The following is a 17,278-nucleotide window of genomic DNA, read 5'->3' on the forward strand; positions in this document are numbered from 1 at the left end:
TTTTTTTTGAGACGGAGTCTCGCTCTGTCGCCCAGGCTGGAGTGCAGTGGCCGGATCTCAGCTCACTGCAAGCTCCGCCTCCCGGGTTTACGCCCTTCTCCTGCCTCAGCCTCCCGAGTAGCTGGGACCACAGACGCCCGCCACCTCGCCCGGCTAGTTCTTTTTGTATTTTTTAGTAGAGACGGGGTTTCACCGTGTTAGCCAGGATGGTTTTGATCTCCTGACCTCATGATCTGCCCGTCTCGGCCTCCGGAAGTGCTGGGATTACAGGCTTGAGCCACCGCACCCGGCAAAAGTAGTGTTTAGTCCAGAGCTGATAATGATCTCTCACTACCCAGGCCAGATTCTTCTGCATACTCTACCTAACACACTGAGAATTATGAAGTTGTCCAATTCAGAAAGTGGGAATGGGTCCAATTTCTGATTTTGTGTAAACCTTGGTATTATTTCCTCTAGTTCTTGTAAATGGGTTAGACTAGTTTCTTCACATGCATGTTTTGATTAGTACTTTGCTGAATAGATGATGAGGACCCTCTGCACATTGTTCTAGTGTGTCACTGTACATTTCTCACCTCTTCAGAACTATGCCATCTAAACTTCTGCATCCTTGGTCTCCCCAAGACTCTCAATCAGACTCTCTCAACTATGAGAGTCTATCAAACTTCTTCTGAGCCATAATGTAGAAACTGTCTCCAGGCAATATACAAGGACAATTATAGAGTTTCCATCTTTTTTCCCCCAAATCTCAGGGGTATTACGTTGTGTTGCCTAATGTCTTGAAAACCATTACTTCCTATCATTTTCCCAATTTTTAAAATTATTTCAGGTAGAAGTGTAAATGTGTCTAAAATTCACCTTTCGGCCAAACTTTAATGCTAGACATGGTACTAAGCCCCTAGGAAAGCCTGTTTAAGCAATATAAATAGCTCACCTTCTTCTCTAGACTTACCCATTTGTATAAGTTGAATTAATACATAGGGTCTTAAAACAAGTCGTTCTTATCAGAGGTGCAGTGAACAAATAATAGCAACTTCCACGTTCCCTTTATGTTCACTCTTCGTTCAACAACAGGATGTTCTAAGTCTAGACACTCTCCAGGACATCAGGAAAGATGTTGGTAAAGAATATGGTTTGGCTACTACTGGGAAAATTGAAAGAATGAATCAAGTGTCAGACGTCCTGACAACAAAAAAGATGCAATATCCCTAATAATATGGCATCAAGGCTGAGTCATAGCTTTTATATATCCTTTGTCTTCTCTTTTGCTGTAAAGCAAAAAAAGAAAAGCCGGTTCTCAAATGCCCCTTCTCCCTTCATATTGCTAGATCAGAAAGGGGAGCTTACTCTTTATTGACTAGTTTACACTTAAGGTTAAATAATTAGGAATGGTTATATTCTTATAAAATCAACAACTATATCTTGCTTAATGTTCCAAACAAAATAAGAGAAAATTTTATTGCATTTACCACCTATTGATATTCACATTGGAGTTACATCCAATGTTCATATTAATATTGCATCTAATTTCTTTAATGAAACCAATACATCATAAACCTACATAGTGAATATTTATTCTCACCATCTCAAAAGCCCCAAAAAGTCACAATTTAGATAGAATTTAATGGTGTAGTTAGTTATTCATAAGTCAAATTGTTAAACATGATTTTTTGGAAATATATATATTTTAGTTGTATTTTTTATTAATTGTTTAAAACATTCAAAAGGAAAAATGCTCTTTTAATCTTCTCACTTTATCTCATTTCATTAAGTGGGAAACTACCTCAGAATTGATCTGTCACTTACTCACCAAAACCACAAAGATGGCTGAAAGCAAAATTCTTTTTTTTTTTTTTTTTTTTTTTTTTTTGAGACGGAGTCTCACCCTGTCACCCAGGCAGGAGCACAGTGGTGTGATATCGGCTCACTGCAAGCTCCATCTCCTAGGTTCAAGCGATTCTCCTGCCTCAACCTCCTAAGTAGCTAGGATTACAGGCACATGCCACCACGCTCGGCTTATTTTTGTATTTTTAGTAGAGACGGGGTTTTGCCATGTTGGCCAGGCTGCTCTTGAACTCCTGACCTCGTGATCCACCCAGCTCGACCTCCCAAAACTCATTTTTAAATTCTCAGTTCACTGTGATTTTTCTTGCACTTTTGCTGCCTCTCAGGAAAAAAAAAGCCAGTAAAATATATTTTGCAAAACTATTGATTCTGGCTAGAACAAGCCTATGAAAAAAATTGATACATCAATTTACAAAATACGTTAGTACGTTTTGCTAATAAAGTTGTAAAATAAATGAGATCCGAAATTTGTGTTGTCAAAATTTATTCTGTGTCTAAATTCCTTGGGTTATTTTCAAAATGGAGTAAATCAGTATTTTCTTCCCTTTTTTGTTTATTTGGAAAATGAAAAAAATTTATTCTATCATTGTCACAAAAAACTAGTAATGTTCCTTACCTCTTTATCTATCTACTGTAACTAGTTTTCCATAGAAGTCTTCTTCCTTTTGAATAACTTTGCTATTCTTTGCAACTAGATAAAAATAAAGATTCACCATCCTTATGGCAGGCATCTTTGAAAATCAACTCAATATGTTTTTAATTCTTACCTATGTCTTGTGACTTGACAAAGGTAAGAATATGGTTAAGATTGCAAAATTTAAAAGGTAATTAGTAAAATTTTTCTTAGAAAAACAAATAAATGTAAGTTATTGTTTTCATTTATAGTCTGATTCTAATATTGTTTGTATGATATTCCCATGGATAGAATAAAAATATATTTCATAAATAATCTAGAAGAAATTACTTTGGCTGTATATTATATTATGAGTTTGGTTATATATTATAGTCTCCTTTTGATTTATGAGGATTACCAGTATGGAAAAACTAGCTTGGTAGCTCTCATAAAATCAGCCATAACAATATAAGAATTTTAAACTAAATATAAAAATTAGAAAAAATATGTAACTAATAAGTATTTATGTACATTATTTTTTGTAGCATGACAAAGATTATACTAATTCTCTAAATGCATTGTTTGCATAGAATAGAATTGTCTTCCATATGTTATCTTTACATTCCTTTTCTTTATAGTTAGTTTGGGCCAATTCATTTTATGTCGGTTGCGCGGTTGCAATGTGTCCTGACCTTGGGGGAGCTTCATCTGCAATGTTTATATGCAACTATGGACCTGCGTGAGTTATTTTCTCTTAAAAATAATTTAATTGAAATTAATGTTGATGATGGTTGCCAAATAAGAGGATCTTATAGTAGAGACAAGTGTATTTGTGATAAGTAATGTCTCCCTTTAAAGTGCTAATCAAATGAGATAGGTGAAAATAGAAGATGGTGGCAGAATATTGCCTTATTTAAAGAAAAACTATACCTGTCATAAAATATTTAAACTTGAGAGAGAAAATGATGGAAACTGTTAAGTTTAAAAAAAGAGATAATATAAAATACATTGCCACAGTAATATATAAATACTGAAACACAAAAAGGCTGGCAGATGCTTCTCTGATATAATATAAAATAAGTGGAATAAGAAAATGATTGAGAATGATTGTAAAAGCATATACTTTTAAGAAAAGAACAACATAACTTTAATTGTCTTGCTGATAATTGCATATCTAGATGAAAATATAGCATAAGCTTAAAGGGAAACTCCAAAAATGAAATTCTAGAACTCTAATCTCAGTTAATCTATACTAGGAAGAATACAAAAACAGTTAATAACCCAGCTGTTCAACAAATATCAATTTAAAAACAAGCAGTAGAAAAGATAAAAACAAAGACAGAGAATAAATATGCAAAATTGACTACAAGGAGCTGAGATATGCCAAAATTACTAGAGAGAGGCAGAAATGTGTATATATCTCTCTGTATTTTCTTCCATGACCTTACACTTGGAAGCAAAAACAAGAATGATAAATACAAATTTTTATAGCTTGGGAAAAGTAGAGTTGCTATAGATTCAGAGAAATTATAAAACTACTGACACATTATCTTTTCTCTTAAGGAGACTAATCACAAGATTTGAAATGGAAAGAGAACAATAATAGGGGATGAAGGCTCAAGATTTAATGAAAAAGCAGTTAAGCATCATATTGCTTTGAATAAGTCAGGTTTTGGTGTCCAAACAAACTGTGTACATAACAGATTTCTTATGGGTCTTGTGAAAGCATATGAGGATATTGCTGTGTCACCCCTGGCCAAGTGGTAGGGAGCAATATACCCTATCACTTGAAACAAAAGCCAAAAAAAGCAAAATAGACGAAGCACATGAAGCAATGGTTTTAAAGACACTGGTTATAATACAACAAAGGGCTGTCATCTCTGAAAACTAACAAACAAACAAAAAGTTAGCCCTATAATTCCCCCAGCTTTCTGTCTCAATGAGAGCTTTCAGGTCATGGCACATGAAATTACTAAGACAGAGGTTGACCGACTGACTCCCTGAGTTGAAGAAATGGAGCTAAAAGTATAAGAATACTAATACAGCTAGAGTTCATGGAAAAGAGTACCAGAGAAAAGAGAACTACACAGAGAGAACCCTAGAGATCTACAAAAGGTATTCCTTGAGTATTGATTAGCACGTGCATGTGAACAGGCCAGATTAAGAAGCATCTGAAACAGTAAGAGGACACAGTTCTTGGCACTCACACAGTGAGCAGAACTAAACTGCTCCAGACCCACCTAACAATTCATAATGTAAAACCTGAAAGGATCAAAATGTTCACATGTAATCTGACTGTATCCCGCATAAGAAATGATTGAGAATGATTATAAAAGCACATACTTTTAAGAAAAGAACAACATAACTTTAACAACAACAACAACAAAAAACTCAAGGAGGTTTACAGAAATACATAATACCCAGTACCTAACACAATGTCTGGAATCTAATGAAATATTGCCAGCCATATACAGAAGGAAAAAAATAAGACATAATAAGAAGCTGAATCAGTAAGTTGAAACGAATGCAGAACTTACACAGATGTTATAATTAAAAGAGACATTAAAATGATTATAACTGTATTCCATATTTTTAAATGTTAAACAAAGATGAAAAATATTCAAAACAGAGGACTACAATGTCTGAGACTTTTTAGAAGTTAAAATTAATGGAATATTAGATATTCCAGAAAAGAAAGATGAATGAATTCAAAATCATAACATTAGAAATTATCCAAGACAGTGATTCAGGAGTTCACAGCTGCAGTGAGCCATGATTGCCCTGGGAAACAGAGCAAGACCCTATCTCTTTAAAAAAAGAAAAGAAAAAAATTATCCAAGATAGAATCCATAGGGGAAAAAATATCCAAAAAGATAAAATTCGTACAGTTAGCTGTGATACAACTTTAGTGTAAATTGATTTCCTTAAATTGGACTGCCTCCTGGCCAGAGGGACAGGCTGGAGACTGCCTAAGAAGACCGGGTCACAGGAGGGAGGGGTGCCCACCACCACTGTGGCTCCAGTTGACCATTTTCCCCTGCTGCTGGTGCCAGCAAGACTGAGTGATTTGGACCAGGAGAAGTTCCCCACAGTGCAACACAGGTACTGTGACAGTTTGTGGCCAGACTGCTTCTTTAAGCAAGAACCTGACACATTCCTTCTTGCCAGGCAGGGCCTCTCCCTGAGGGATTTTCAGCACCCCCAGCCAGCGGTTTATGGACAGATCTCTGATTTCCATGAGAGGAGCCCCTAGGAGGACAGGAAGCCACGGTATCATGGACCGCAATCTTATCCTTTTCTGCTGGCAAACGCTGAGGGGTCCGGGTAGTCTGGATAAGGGAAATTCTTGCTTATTTAAGTGGGTCCCTGATCCTATTTCTCCTGACTGGGTGAGATCTCCCAACAGGGGTCTCCAGGCACTGCATACAGGAGCATTCTGGTAGGCATCAGGTCAATGCCCCTCTGGGGCAGAGTGCCTAGTGAAAGGAGCAGGCTGCCATCTTTGGTGTTCTGCCACCTCCACTGGTGATACCTCCGGGGTCAGAGGGACCCAGATGAACAGGGTCTGGAGTAGGCCCCCAGCAAATCACAGCAGCCCTAGGGAAGAGAGGCCTTACTGCTAAAAGAAGAACAAACAGAAAGCAACAACAGCATCAATTAGACCACAAAAACCCCATCCAACGGTCAGCAGACTCAAAGATCAAAGGTAGATAAACTCTTGAAGATGAGAAAGAATCAACTCGAAAATGCTGAAAACTCAAAAAGCCACAGTGCCTCTTCAACTACAAATGATCACAACACATCTCCAGCAAGGGCACAGAACTGGGATGAGGCTGAGATGGATGAATTGACAGAAATCGGGTTCAGAAGATGTATAATAATGAACTTCGTTGAGCTAAAGGAGTATGTTGTAACACATTGCAAAGAAGCTAAGAACCATGATAAAATATTACAGGAGCTGTTAACCCGAATAACCAGTTTAGAGAGGAACATAAATGAACTGATCAAGCTGTAAAGCACAACATAAGAACTTCACAATGCAATCACAAGTGTCAATATCCAAACAGACCAAGTGGCAGAAAGGATATCAGAGCTTGAAGACTATCTTGCTGAAATAAGGCAGGCAGACAAGATTAGAGAAAAAAGGAACAAACAAAACCTGTGAGAACTATGGGATTAGGTAAAAAGATTGAACCTATGACTGATTGGGGTACCTGAAATAAATAGGGAGAACAAACCAAGTTGGAAAACACACTTCAGGATATCATCCAGGAAAACTCCCTCAACCTAGCAAGAAGGTCAACACCCAAACTAAGGAAATCCAGAGAACCCCAGTAAGATACTCCATGAGAAGATCAACCCCAAAACACATAAGCATTAGATTCTCCCAAGGTCAAACTGTAGGAGACAATGTTAAGGGCAGCCAGAGAGAAAGGCCAGGCTGCTTACAAAGGGAAGCCCATCAGACTAACAGCAGACCTCTCAGCAGAAACCCTAAAATCCAGAAGAGATTGGGAACAATATTTAACATTCTGGTTTGAGATGGAGTCCCACTCTGTCACCCAAGGTGGAGTGCACTGGTACAATCTTGACTCACTGCAACCTCCGCCTCCCAGGTTCAAGTGATTCTCCTGCCTCAGCCTCCTGAGTGGCTAGGATTAGAGGTGCCCGCCACCACACCCAGCTAATTTTTGTATTTTTAGTAGAGACAAGGTTTTGCCATGCTAGCCAGCCTGGTCTCGATCTCCTGACCTCAGGAGATACACCCTCCTTGGCCTCCCAAAGTACTGGGATTATAGGCGTGAGCCACCATGCCTGCCCAATATTTAATACTCTTAAAAAAAAAAATCAGCCTAGAATTTCATTTCCAGCCAAACTAAACTTCATAAGCAAAGGAGAAATGAGATTTTTTTTCAGATAAGCAAATGCTGAGGGAATTCATCACCACAAGGCCTGCCTTGCAAGAGCTCCTGAAGGAAGCACTAATATGGAAAGGAAAAATGGTTACCAGTCACTACAGAAAACACACTGAAGTACACAAACCAACAACACTATGAAGCAACTATATGAACAAGTCTGCAAAATAACCGGCTAGCATCATGATGACAGGATCAAATTCACATATAACAATACTAACATTAAATGTAAATGGCCTAAAGGCCCCATATAAAAGACACAGAATGGTAAGCTGGATAAAGAGCCAACATCCATCAGTGAGCTGCATTCAAGAGATCCCATCTCACATGCAAAGACATACATAGATTCAAAGGGATGGAGGAAAATTTACCAAGCAAATGGAAAACAGAAAAAAGCAGAGGTTGAAATCCTAGTTTCTGATGAAACAAACGTTAAACCAATAAAGATGAAAAAAGACAAAGAAGGGCATTACATAATGGTAAAGGAATCAATTCAACAAGAAGAGCTAACTATCCTAAATATATATGCGCCCAATACAGGAGCACCCAGATTCACAAAACAAGTTCTTAGAGACCTACAAAGAGACTTAGACTCCCACACAGTAACAGTGGGAGATTTTAACACCCCACTGTCAATATTAGACAGATCATAGAGACAGAATATTAACAAAGATATCCTGAAGTTGAACTCAGCTCTGGATCAAGTGGACCTGATAGATATCTACAGAACTCTCCACACCAAACAACAGAATATGCATTATTCTCACTGCCACAAGGCACTTCTCTAAAACTGCACACATTGTAAGTAAATCACTCCTCAGCAAATGCAAAAGAACTGAAATCATAACAGTCTCTCAGAACAAAAGATAGTCAAATTAGAACTCAAGATTAAGAAACACTCAAAACCACACAACTACATGGAAATTAAACAACCTGCTCTTACATGACTCCTGGGTAAATAATGAAATTAAGGCAGAAATCAAGAAGTTCTTAGAAACTAACGAGAACAATGAGATAACATACTAGAATCTCTGGAATGCAGCTAAAGCAGTGTTAAGAGGGAAATTTATAGTGCTAAACACCCACATCAAAAAGCTAGAAAGATCCCAAATTGACATCCTAACATCATAACTAAAGGAACTAGAGAACCAAGAGCAAACAAACCCCAAAGCTAGCAGAAGACAAGAAATAGCCAAGATCAGAGTGAAACAAGATGATACAAACATGAAAAACCCTTCAAAAAAATCAATGAATCCAGGATCTGGCTTTTTGAAAAGATTAATAAAACAAATAGACTGCTAACTAGCTGTTATCATAAATAAGTAAAGAGAGAAGAATCAAATAGACACAATAAAAAATGATAAAGGGGATATCACCACTGACCCCACAGAAATACAAACAACCATCAGAGAATACTATAAACACTTCTGTGCAAATTACTTGAAAATCTAGAAGAAATGGATAAATTCCTGTAAACATATGCCCTCCCAGGACTGAACCAGGAAGAAGTTGAATCCCTGAATAGACGAATAACAACTTCTGAAATTGAGGCAGTAATGAACAGCCTGTCAACAAATAAAAGCACAGGACCAGATGGATTTATAGCTGAATTCTACCAGAATAACAAAGAGGAGCTGATACCCTTTCTTCTGAAAAAATTCCAAACAATTGAAAAGGAGGTACTCCTCCTAACTCATTGTATGAGGCCAGCATCATCCTGATACCAAAACCTGGCAAAGAAACAACAACAAAAAGCATCAGGCCAATATCCCTGATGAACATTGATGCAAAAATTCTCAATAAAATACTGGCAAACCAAATCCAGCAGAACATCAAAAAGCTTATCCACCACAATCAAGTTGGCTTCATCCCCAGGATGCAAGTCTGGTTCAGCATATGCAAATAAATAAATGCAATTCATTATATCATCAGAACAAAAGACAAAAACCACATAATTATCTCAATGGATGACAAAAAGGCCTTCAATAAAATTCAACATTCCTTTATGTTAAAAACTCCTCTCAATAAAACAGGAATTGAAGGAGCATACCTCAAAAAAATAAGAGCCATTTATGAGAAACCCATGGCCAATATCATACTAAATGGACAAAAGCTGGAAGCATTCCCCTTGAAAACCAGTACAAGACAAAAATGTCCTCTCTCATCACTTCTATTCAGTGTAGTATTGGAAGTTCTGGCCAGAGCAATCAGGGAAGAGAAAAAAAAAGGGGGGTGGTATTCAAATAGAAAGAGAGAAAGTCAAATTGTCTTTGTCTTTGTTTGCAAATGATATAATCCTATATCTTGAAAACCCCATTATCTCATCCCAAAATCTTTTTAAGCTGATAAGCAACTTTAGCAGTCTCAAGATACAAAATCAATACGCAAAAGTCACAAGCATTCCTGTACACCAACAACAGAGAAGCAGAAAGTCAAATCATGAATAAATTCCCATTCACAATTGCTAGAAAGAGAATAAAATACCTAGGAATACAGCTAACAAAAAAAGTGAAGGATCTCTTCAAGAAGAACTACAAACCACTGCTTAAGGAAATTGGAGAAGACACAAACAAATGAAAAAAACATTCATGTTCATGGATAGTAAGAATCAATATCATGAAAATGACCACACTGCCCAAAGTAATTTATAGATTCAATGTTATTCCCATTAAACTCATTGACATTCTTCACAGAACTAGAAAAACTATTTTAAAATTTATATGGAACCAAAAAAAAGTCTGTGTAGCCAAGACATCCTAAGCAGAAAAGAACAAAGCTGGAGGCATCACACTACCAGACTTCAAACTATACTACAAGGCTGCAGTAACCAAAAAAGCATAGTACTGGTACAAACACAGACACACAGACCAATGGAACAGAATAGAGAACTCAGAAATAAGACCTTACATCTATTATCATCTAATCTTTGACAAACCTGACAAAAACAAGCAATGAGGAAAGGACTCCCTATTTAATACATGGTGCTGGAAGAACAGGCTAGCCATATGCAGAGAATTGAAACTGGACAACTTCCTTACAACTTATACAAAAATTAGCTCAAGATGGATTAAAAGCTTAAATGTAAAACCCAAAACTATAAAAACCCTAGAAGAAAATCTAGGCAATACTATTCAGGACATAGGCATGGGCAAACATTTCATGACAAAAACATCAAAAGCAATTGCAAAAGCAAAATGGACAACCAGGATCAATTAAACTAACGAGCTTCTACACAGCAAAAGAAACTATCATCAGAGTAAACAAGCAACCTACAGAGTGGGAAAAAACTTTAGCAATCTATCCATCTGACAAAGTTCTAATATCCAGAATCTACAAAGAATTTAAGTAAATTTACAAAACAAAAAAATCATTCAAAAATGGGCAAAAGACATGAACAGACACTTCTCAAAATAAGACATTTATGCATCCAACAAACTACAAAAAAATAGCTTAACATCACTAGTCAGTAGAGAAATGCAAATCAAAATCACAATTTGATACCATCTCATGCCAGTCAGAATGGCAATTATTAAAAAGTCCAGAAACAACAGATGCTGGTGAGACTGTGGAGAAACAGGAATGTTTTTACACTGATGGTGGGAATGTAAACTCCACAATAGTCAAACCATTGTGGAAGACAGTGTGATAATTCCTCAAAGATCTAGAACCAGAAATACCATTTGACCCAGCAATCCCATTGCTAGGTATATACCCCGAAAAATATAAATTATTCTATTACAAAGATACATGCACATGTATGTTCAGTGCAGCACTATTTACAATAGCAAAGACATGGAATCAACCTAAATGTCCATCAATGATAGACTGGATAAAGAAAATGTGGTACATATACACCATGAAATACTATGCAGCCATAAAAAGGAATGAGTTCATGTCCTTGGCATATATATATAAAATATATAAAATATATTATATACATTATATATGATATACATTATATATTATATAATATATTTTATATATGGTTTTATACATGTTTTTAAACCATATATTCAATTATCCCATTTATATTAACCATATATAACATATATAATATATATTATATTTTTTATATATATGGTTTAAAAATATGGTTTATAATATATATTTTATATATATATGTGTGTGTATGTGAATATATATATATTAGCTTACAGACTGCATAAAACAGATAAAATATAAAATACAGAAAAACAGACCACAGGACAGATTTGGCCTCTGGGCCATACTGTGCTGATTGCTACTCTATAGAAAATCCACTGGAATCTACCAAAACTCATCTAAAACTAATAAGTTTAGCTTTTAGGATACAAAATAAGTACACAAAAATTAATTACATGTCTGCATACTAACAGTTAACGAGCAGAAATTGAGTGAAAATATCATTTAAAATAGCATCAAAAATATAAATTATCTAAAGAAAGAGACATATACTGAAAACTGCATAATATCATGAGAGAAACTAACAAAGACACAAATAATTAGAGAGATAGACGTTGTTTATGAGTTAGAAGACTCAGTATTTTTAAGATGTCTTTTTTTTTTTTTTCCTGAATTGATCTATGGATTCAAGACAATCCCAGCGAAAATTCTACCACATAAGTTGACAAGTTGATCAAAAAATTCATGTGGAGACACAAAAATTTTGAATAACCAAAACAACCTGAAATAGAATAAATTTAAAGGACTAATACTATTGCTTTCAAGTGCTAATAATATGGTTTTCAAAAGTTATTAAAACTGTAAAATAATCCCAACATTGTGGTATTTGCATAAAGTTAGACAAATAGATTAGTGGAATAGAATACAGAGATCAGAAATAGACCCACACATGGCTGACCACATATTTTCAACTAATTTTTCAGAAATGAACAAAGGTATTTCAGTGAAAAAAAAATTAATAAATCATACTAGAACAATTAGTTATCCATAAAGTAACTTGGATCTACACAATGACAAAAATTAACTCAGAATGAATTGTAGATGTATTTGTTCATTTCATACTACTATAAAGAAATATCCAAGACTGGGTAATTTATAAAGGAAACAGGTTTAATTGACTACATGGCCTCAGGAAACTTACAATCATGGCATAAGGCAAAGGGGAAACAAGCACCTTCTTCACAGTGCAGCAAGACAGAGAAGAGAAAAGGAGGAACTTCCAAACAGTCTTAAAACCATCAGATCTCATGAGCACTCACTATCATGAGAACAGCACGGGGGAAAACCCCTATGGTCCAATCACCTCCCTCTCTCAATACGTGGAGATTATAGTTCCCTCCATCAACACATAAGAATTACAATTAGAGATAAGGTTTGGGTGGGGACACAGAGCCAAACCCTATCACTTTGCCCCCAGCCACTCCCAAATCTCATGTCTTTTAACATTTCCAAACCAATCATGCCTTCCCAACAGTTCCCCAAAATCTTAACTGATTTCTGCATTAACTCAAAAGTCCATAGTCCAAAGTCTTATCTGAGAAAAGGCAAGTCCCTTCTGCCTATAAGCCTGTAAAATCAAAAACAAGTTAGTTATTTCCTAGATACAATAGGGATACAGGCATTGGGTAAATGCTCCCATTCCAAATGAGATAAATTGGCCAAAACAAGGGGGATACAGGCCCTGCACAAGTCCAAAATCCAGTGGGGCAGTCATTAAATCTTAAATCTCTGAAATAATCTACTTTGGCTCCATGTCTCATATCGGGGGCATGCTGATGTAAGAGGTGGGCTCCCACAGCCTTGGGCAGTTCCTTCATGGGTTGCTACTGAAAGTTTGTGGCTTTTCCTGGTGCATGGTGCAAGTTGCCATTGGATCTACCATTCTGAGGTCTGGAGGATGGTGGCCCTGTTCTCACAGCTCCACTAGGCAGTGCCCCAGTGGGGACTCTGTGTGGAGTCTCCAATCCCACCTTTTCTTTCCATACTGCCCTAGTAGAGGTTCTCCATGAGGGCTCTGCCCCTGCAGCAGACTTCTGCCTAGATATACAGGCATTTCCATACGTCCTCTGAAATCTAGGTGGAGGTTTCCAATCTTCAGTTCTTAACTTCTGTGCACCCACAGGCCCAACACGTTGCAGTCTTTCTGCCCCTTAGCTCAGATAGGTCTGAGTTCTTGTCTCACAACCAGGAAGAATTAGGTGTGTGGATACTGGAGAGTGAGTGGAGTAGAATTTATTAAGCAAAAGAGAAACTCTCAACAAAGAGAAATGTGGCAAGAAGGGAATGGTTCCCCTACCCAAAGGCTGGAAAGTACCCCCTTGTGGCTGGTTCTGGGGCCTTTTATGGACTCAGAATGAAAAGTATGTGCTGATTGGTCTGTGAATATGCAAAAAAAAAAAAAAAAAAAAAAAAAAAAAAGTTAAAGTAAAGACACCACTCAAAGATGGCCACAACAGTGTAGAAAACTAATTAGGAAAGGGTTGGCATATGTAAAATAGGTGAAGGGTGGGTATCAATCAGAGGAAAGTGCACCAAACAAGAAAACAAGTTCTCAATCCAGTCCAAATATTTAACTTGTAGCTTGGCTTTCAGGTTATAAACTGTCTTTGGCTTGAAGGTGGGGTTTCACCAGGGACCCAAGCCTATCTGCCTAGGCATTTGGCTGCCTTCTGCTACTCTCAACATCACATTGAAGTCACCAAGGCTTGAGGCTTGCACCCTCTGAAGCAAGAGCTGAAGCTGTACCTCAGCCTGTTTTAGCTGAGGAAAGAGATGTAATTGACTCATGGTTCCACGTGAGTGAGGAGGCCTCAGGAAACTTACAATCATGACAAAAGGTGAAGGGGAAGCCAGCACCTTCCTTACAGTGCAGCAGGAGAGAGAAGAGTAAAGGAAGAATTTCTAAACACTTTTAAAACCATCAGATCTCATAAGAACTCACTCACTATCATAAGAACAGCATGAGGGAAACCACTCCCATAATCCAATCACCTCCCTCCTTAAACGTGGGGATTACAGGTTCCTCCCCCAACACAAGGGAATTACAATTCAATATGAGATTTGGGTGGGGACACAGAGTCAAACCATGTCAACAGACCTAAATGTAAAATCTAAAACTACAGAAATTTTAGAAGAAAAGATGAACAAAAACCTTTATGGCCTTCAGATAGCCAAAGATTTTTAAACTACCACACTAAAACTATGATATATAAATTTAATGTCATTAAATTAAAAATAACTACTATTCAAAGACACTGTTAAGAGAATGAAAAGACAAGCCACCTGGAAGAAAGTCTGTAAACAGCAACAATAACAGCAACATATATCAAATAAAGGATGTACCCTGGAATATAGGAAGAATTCTCACAACTCAATATAAAGAAAACTTACAACTCAATCTTAATGTTTTTAATACAAAGAAGATATATAGGTAACAAATACACACATAAAAATGCTCAACATCTTTAGTCATTTAAAAAATACAAATTAAGGTCACAATAAATACCACTACACTACTCTTAGAATGGCTAGAGGGTGGCCATGCCAAATGCTGGGGACAATGTGAAGGCTATGGTATTCTCACGCACTGTTAGATCTGTGTCCCTGTAATGATGTATGTATGAATGCTTTGAACATTCATAGCAACCCTATTGGTAGTGACCAAAAACTTGACCAACCCAAATGCCCATCAATGGAAGAATATATAACTAAATTGTGGCATATTCTTTAATGGAATACTACTCATGTTGTTATGTTTTTATGTGTGTACTCTAAGTAACACATTTTTTAAGTCTTTCCCAGATAGAAGATAAAGAGCCTTTGAAAAATTTATGACTTATACTATTAAAAATCAGGCATAATAGCTGTCAAGTCATACATTATCAAAGAGAACTAGATAAGGACTATATTATAATTTAAAATTATTTCATGTACCAAATGAAGAAATAGTCATACTATCTATGACAAAAACTTTGCAACCATCACATGCATAATTACACTGGGTCCAGATCTCATTATTGTTCTATAGAATATTCAAGAATAGAACTTCCATGTGGTCCATCCTGTAAGGAATTGTTTTAATAGTTTAACAAAAGAAATGAAAATAAAATTGAGACATATTATTTTTCGTTTTCAACATTTATGACTTAATGAATGACTAAAACAACTTGCATACATGCGTGAAAAAAATTGGAGAAATTAACAGCCACTTGACTAATCAATGTTTCTCTTTTTTACAGAGGAAATTTTGCAAATATGCCTCCTTACACTAAAGGAGAATCTTGCTCTCTCTGCTCGAAAGAAGATAAATGTGTAAAGAACCTCTGCAGTAAGCAAAAAATATTATATTTAAAGAGTAAACTTTCCATATATTTATTATATTTTAAAATTTGGCTTCTCAAGTTTACAAATTAGGGACAAGATTTGATTGTTTTTATCTGATGATATAAATCATTTGTCATAAATTTTAATACTTAAACTCAGATGATTCTTGCTTTCTTCACTGATTACTCTCCCTCTGAAGCTAAAGAGCATAAAGGAAGGAGGTACAACCATGATTCAATTTGCTGCTGCACTGAAAATAACTATGTGTTGAAATGCTTCTTATTTTTACTTGCTTTCATTGACCTCCTTTTATTAGTTATTAGAATAGTGATCCATTCCGAAGTAATTTGTTAGTCAATGTCCAAAGTAATTATGATTTAAAACTAACATGTTTCTCTTTCATGATCAACTTTTTCATTCTCAAAACAAATATGATTTTAAAGGCTAAAAGTATAAATTTTGGGCAGTGAGACCAGAGCAAAAAAAATGGAGCCATGCGTCAACAAAATGTCAATCTCTGCAAAATATTGGAAGAGATTTATTCTGAGCAAATATGAGTGGCCAATGACCTGTGAGACAGCCCTCAGGAGACCCTGAGAACATGTGTCCAAGGTGGTCAGGCTACAACTTGTTTTTCACATTTTAAGGAGACATAAGACATCAATCAATACATGCAAGATATACATTAGTTCTGTCCAGAAAGGCAAGACAACTGGAAGTGGGGCTTGCAAGTCAAAAGTCAAAGGTAGATTCAAAGATGTTCTGATTGGCAATTGGTTAAGTAATTGTCTAAAGGCTTACAATCAATAGAAAGGAATAGCTGGGTTAAGATAAGGGGTTGTGGAGACCAAGGGTTTATTAAGTAGATGAAACCTCAAGGTATCAGGCTTCTGAGAGACTAGATTGTAAATGTTTCTTATCAGATTGAAAGAGTCTCTTCTATTAGACTTAAGATCTGTATTGGTGTTAATGCTGGAAAGCTTTTTCTGAATTCCAAAAAGGGAGGAAGGTATAACAGGACATGTCTGACCTCCCCTTTCCTATCATGGCCTGAACTAGTTTTTCAGGTTAACTTTGGAATGCCCTTTGCCAAAAGTAGGGGTCCATTCAGATGGTTGGGGGACTTAGAATTCTAGTTCTGGTTTACATTATCCTCCTTCTGGCCAACATTTGCCAGAGGCAAAGTCAACGGCCAGTAAACATTTACTTTATCCCATAGTTTTGCCAGGGTAGCATGGCTGCCTGCCCCAGGTTCATCCTGTCCCTCAGCAGAATCCCTATTGCCAAAGGACCTAGATCCAAAAATTTATAGCCAATTTAAATGTTACAGCCCAGATGGGAATGGACATGGACAGGCATTCACTAACTGTTAAATTTTTTAAAGTAATATAAAAGCCAACCAACAAAAACACAAAGGTGAAGATACAAAATTGACTTACCTTTAACTTCTATACGTTGAGCTGCTATAATCTTGGTTTTAGTTACAGACTTAACAGCAATTAGCTACACAAAACAGAAGCATTATTAAAACCTTTTAAGCTAAGGAATTTAGAGATTTTTGTTGTGCCACATTTCTTTTTGTTGTCTTTAGTAATGTGTCCTAAGGTGTCTGATAAAATTTTTTTATATATAATTATCTGCA

At 36.4% G+C, this 17,278-nt stretch overlaps 2 protein-coding genes across 8 annotated transcripts in view; one reads left to right on the forward strand and one right to left on the reverse strand.

The window, feature by feature from the left end:
- The window catches only part of CAPS2 (calcyphosine 2), a 120,659-nt gene that overhangs the window by 76,007 nt on the left and 27,374 nt on the right, over positions 1–17,278 (reverse strand). The window lies entirely within an intron of this gene.
- GLIPR1L1 (GLIPR1 like 1) overlaps positions 1–17,278 on the forward strand; it is a 38,524-nt gene that overhangs the window by 10,686 nt on the left and 10,560 nt on the right. For both annotated transcript variants that reach the window (XM_025402077.1, XM_025402078.1), the window contains exons 3-4: positions 3,094–3,194; positions 15,552–15,640. In XM_025402077.1, the coding sequence (XP_025257862.1) occupies positions 3,094–3,194; positions 15,552–15,640 (190 nt within the window). The remainder of the gene's footprint in view (positions 1–3,093; positions 3,195–15,551; positions 15,641–17,278) is intronic.

This window comes from Theropithecus gelada, chromosome 11 (assembly GCF_003255815.1).
Source record: "Theropithecus gelada isolate Dixy chromosome 11, Tgel_1.0, whole genome shotgun sequence".
Taxonomy (NCBI): domain Eukaryota; kingdom Metazoa; phylum Chordata; class Mammalia; order Primates; family Cercopithecidae; genus Theropithecus; species Theropithecus gelada.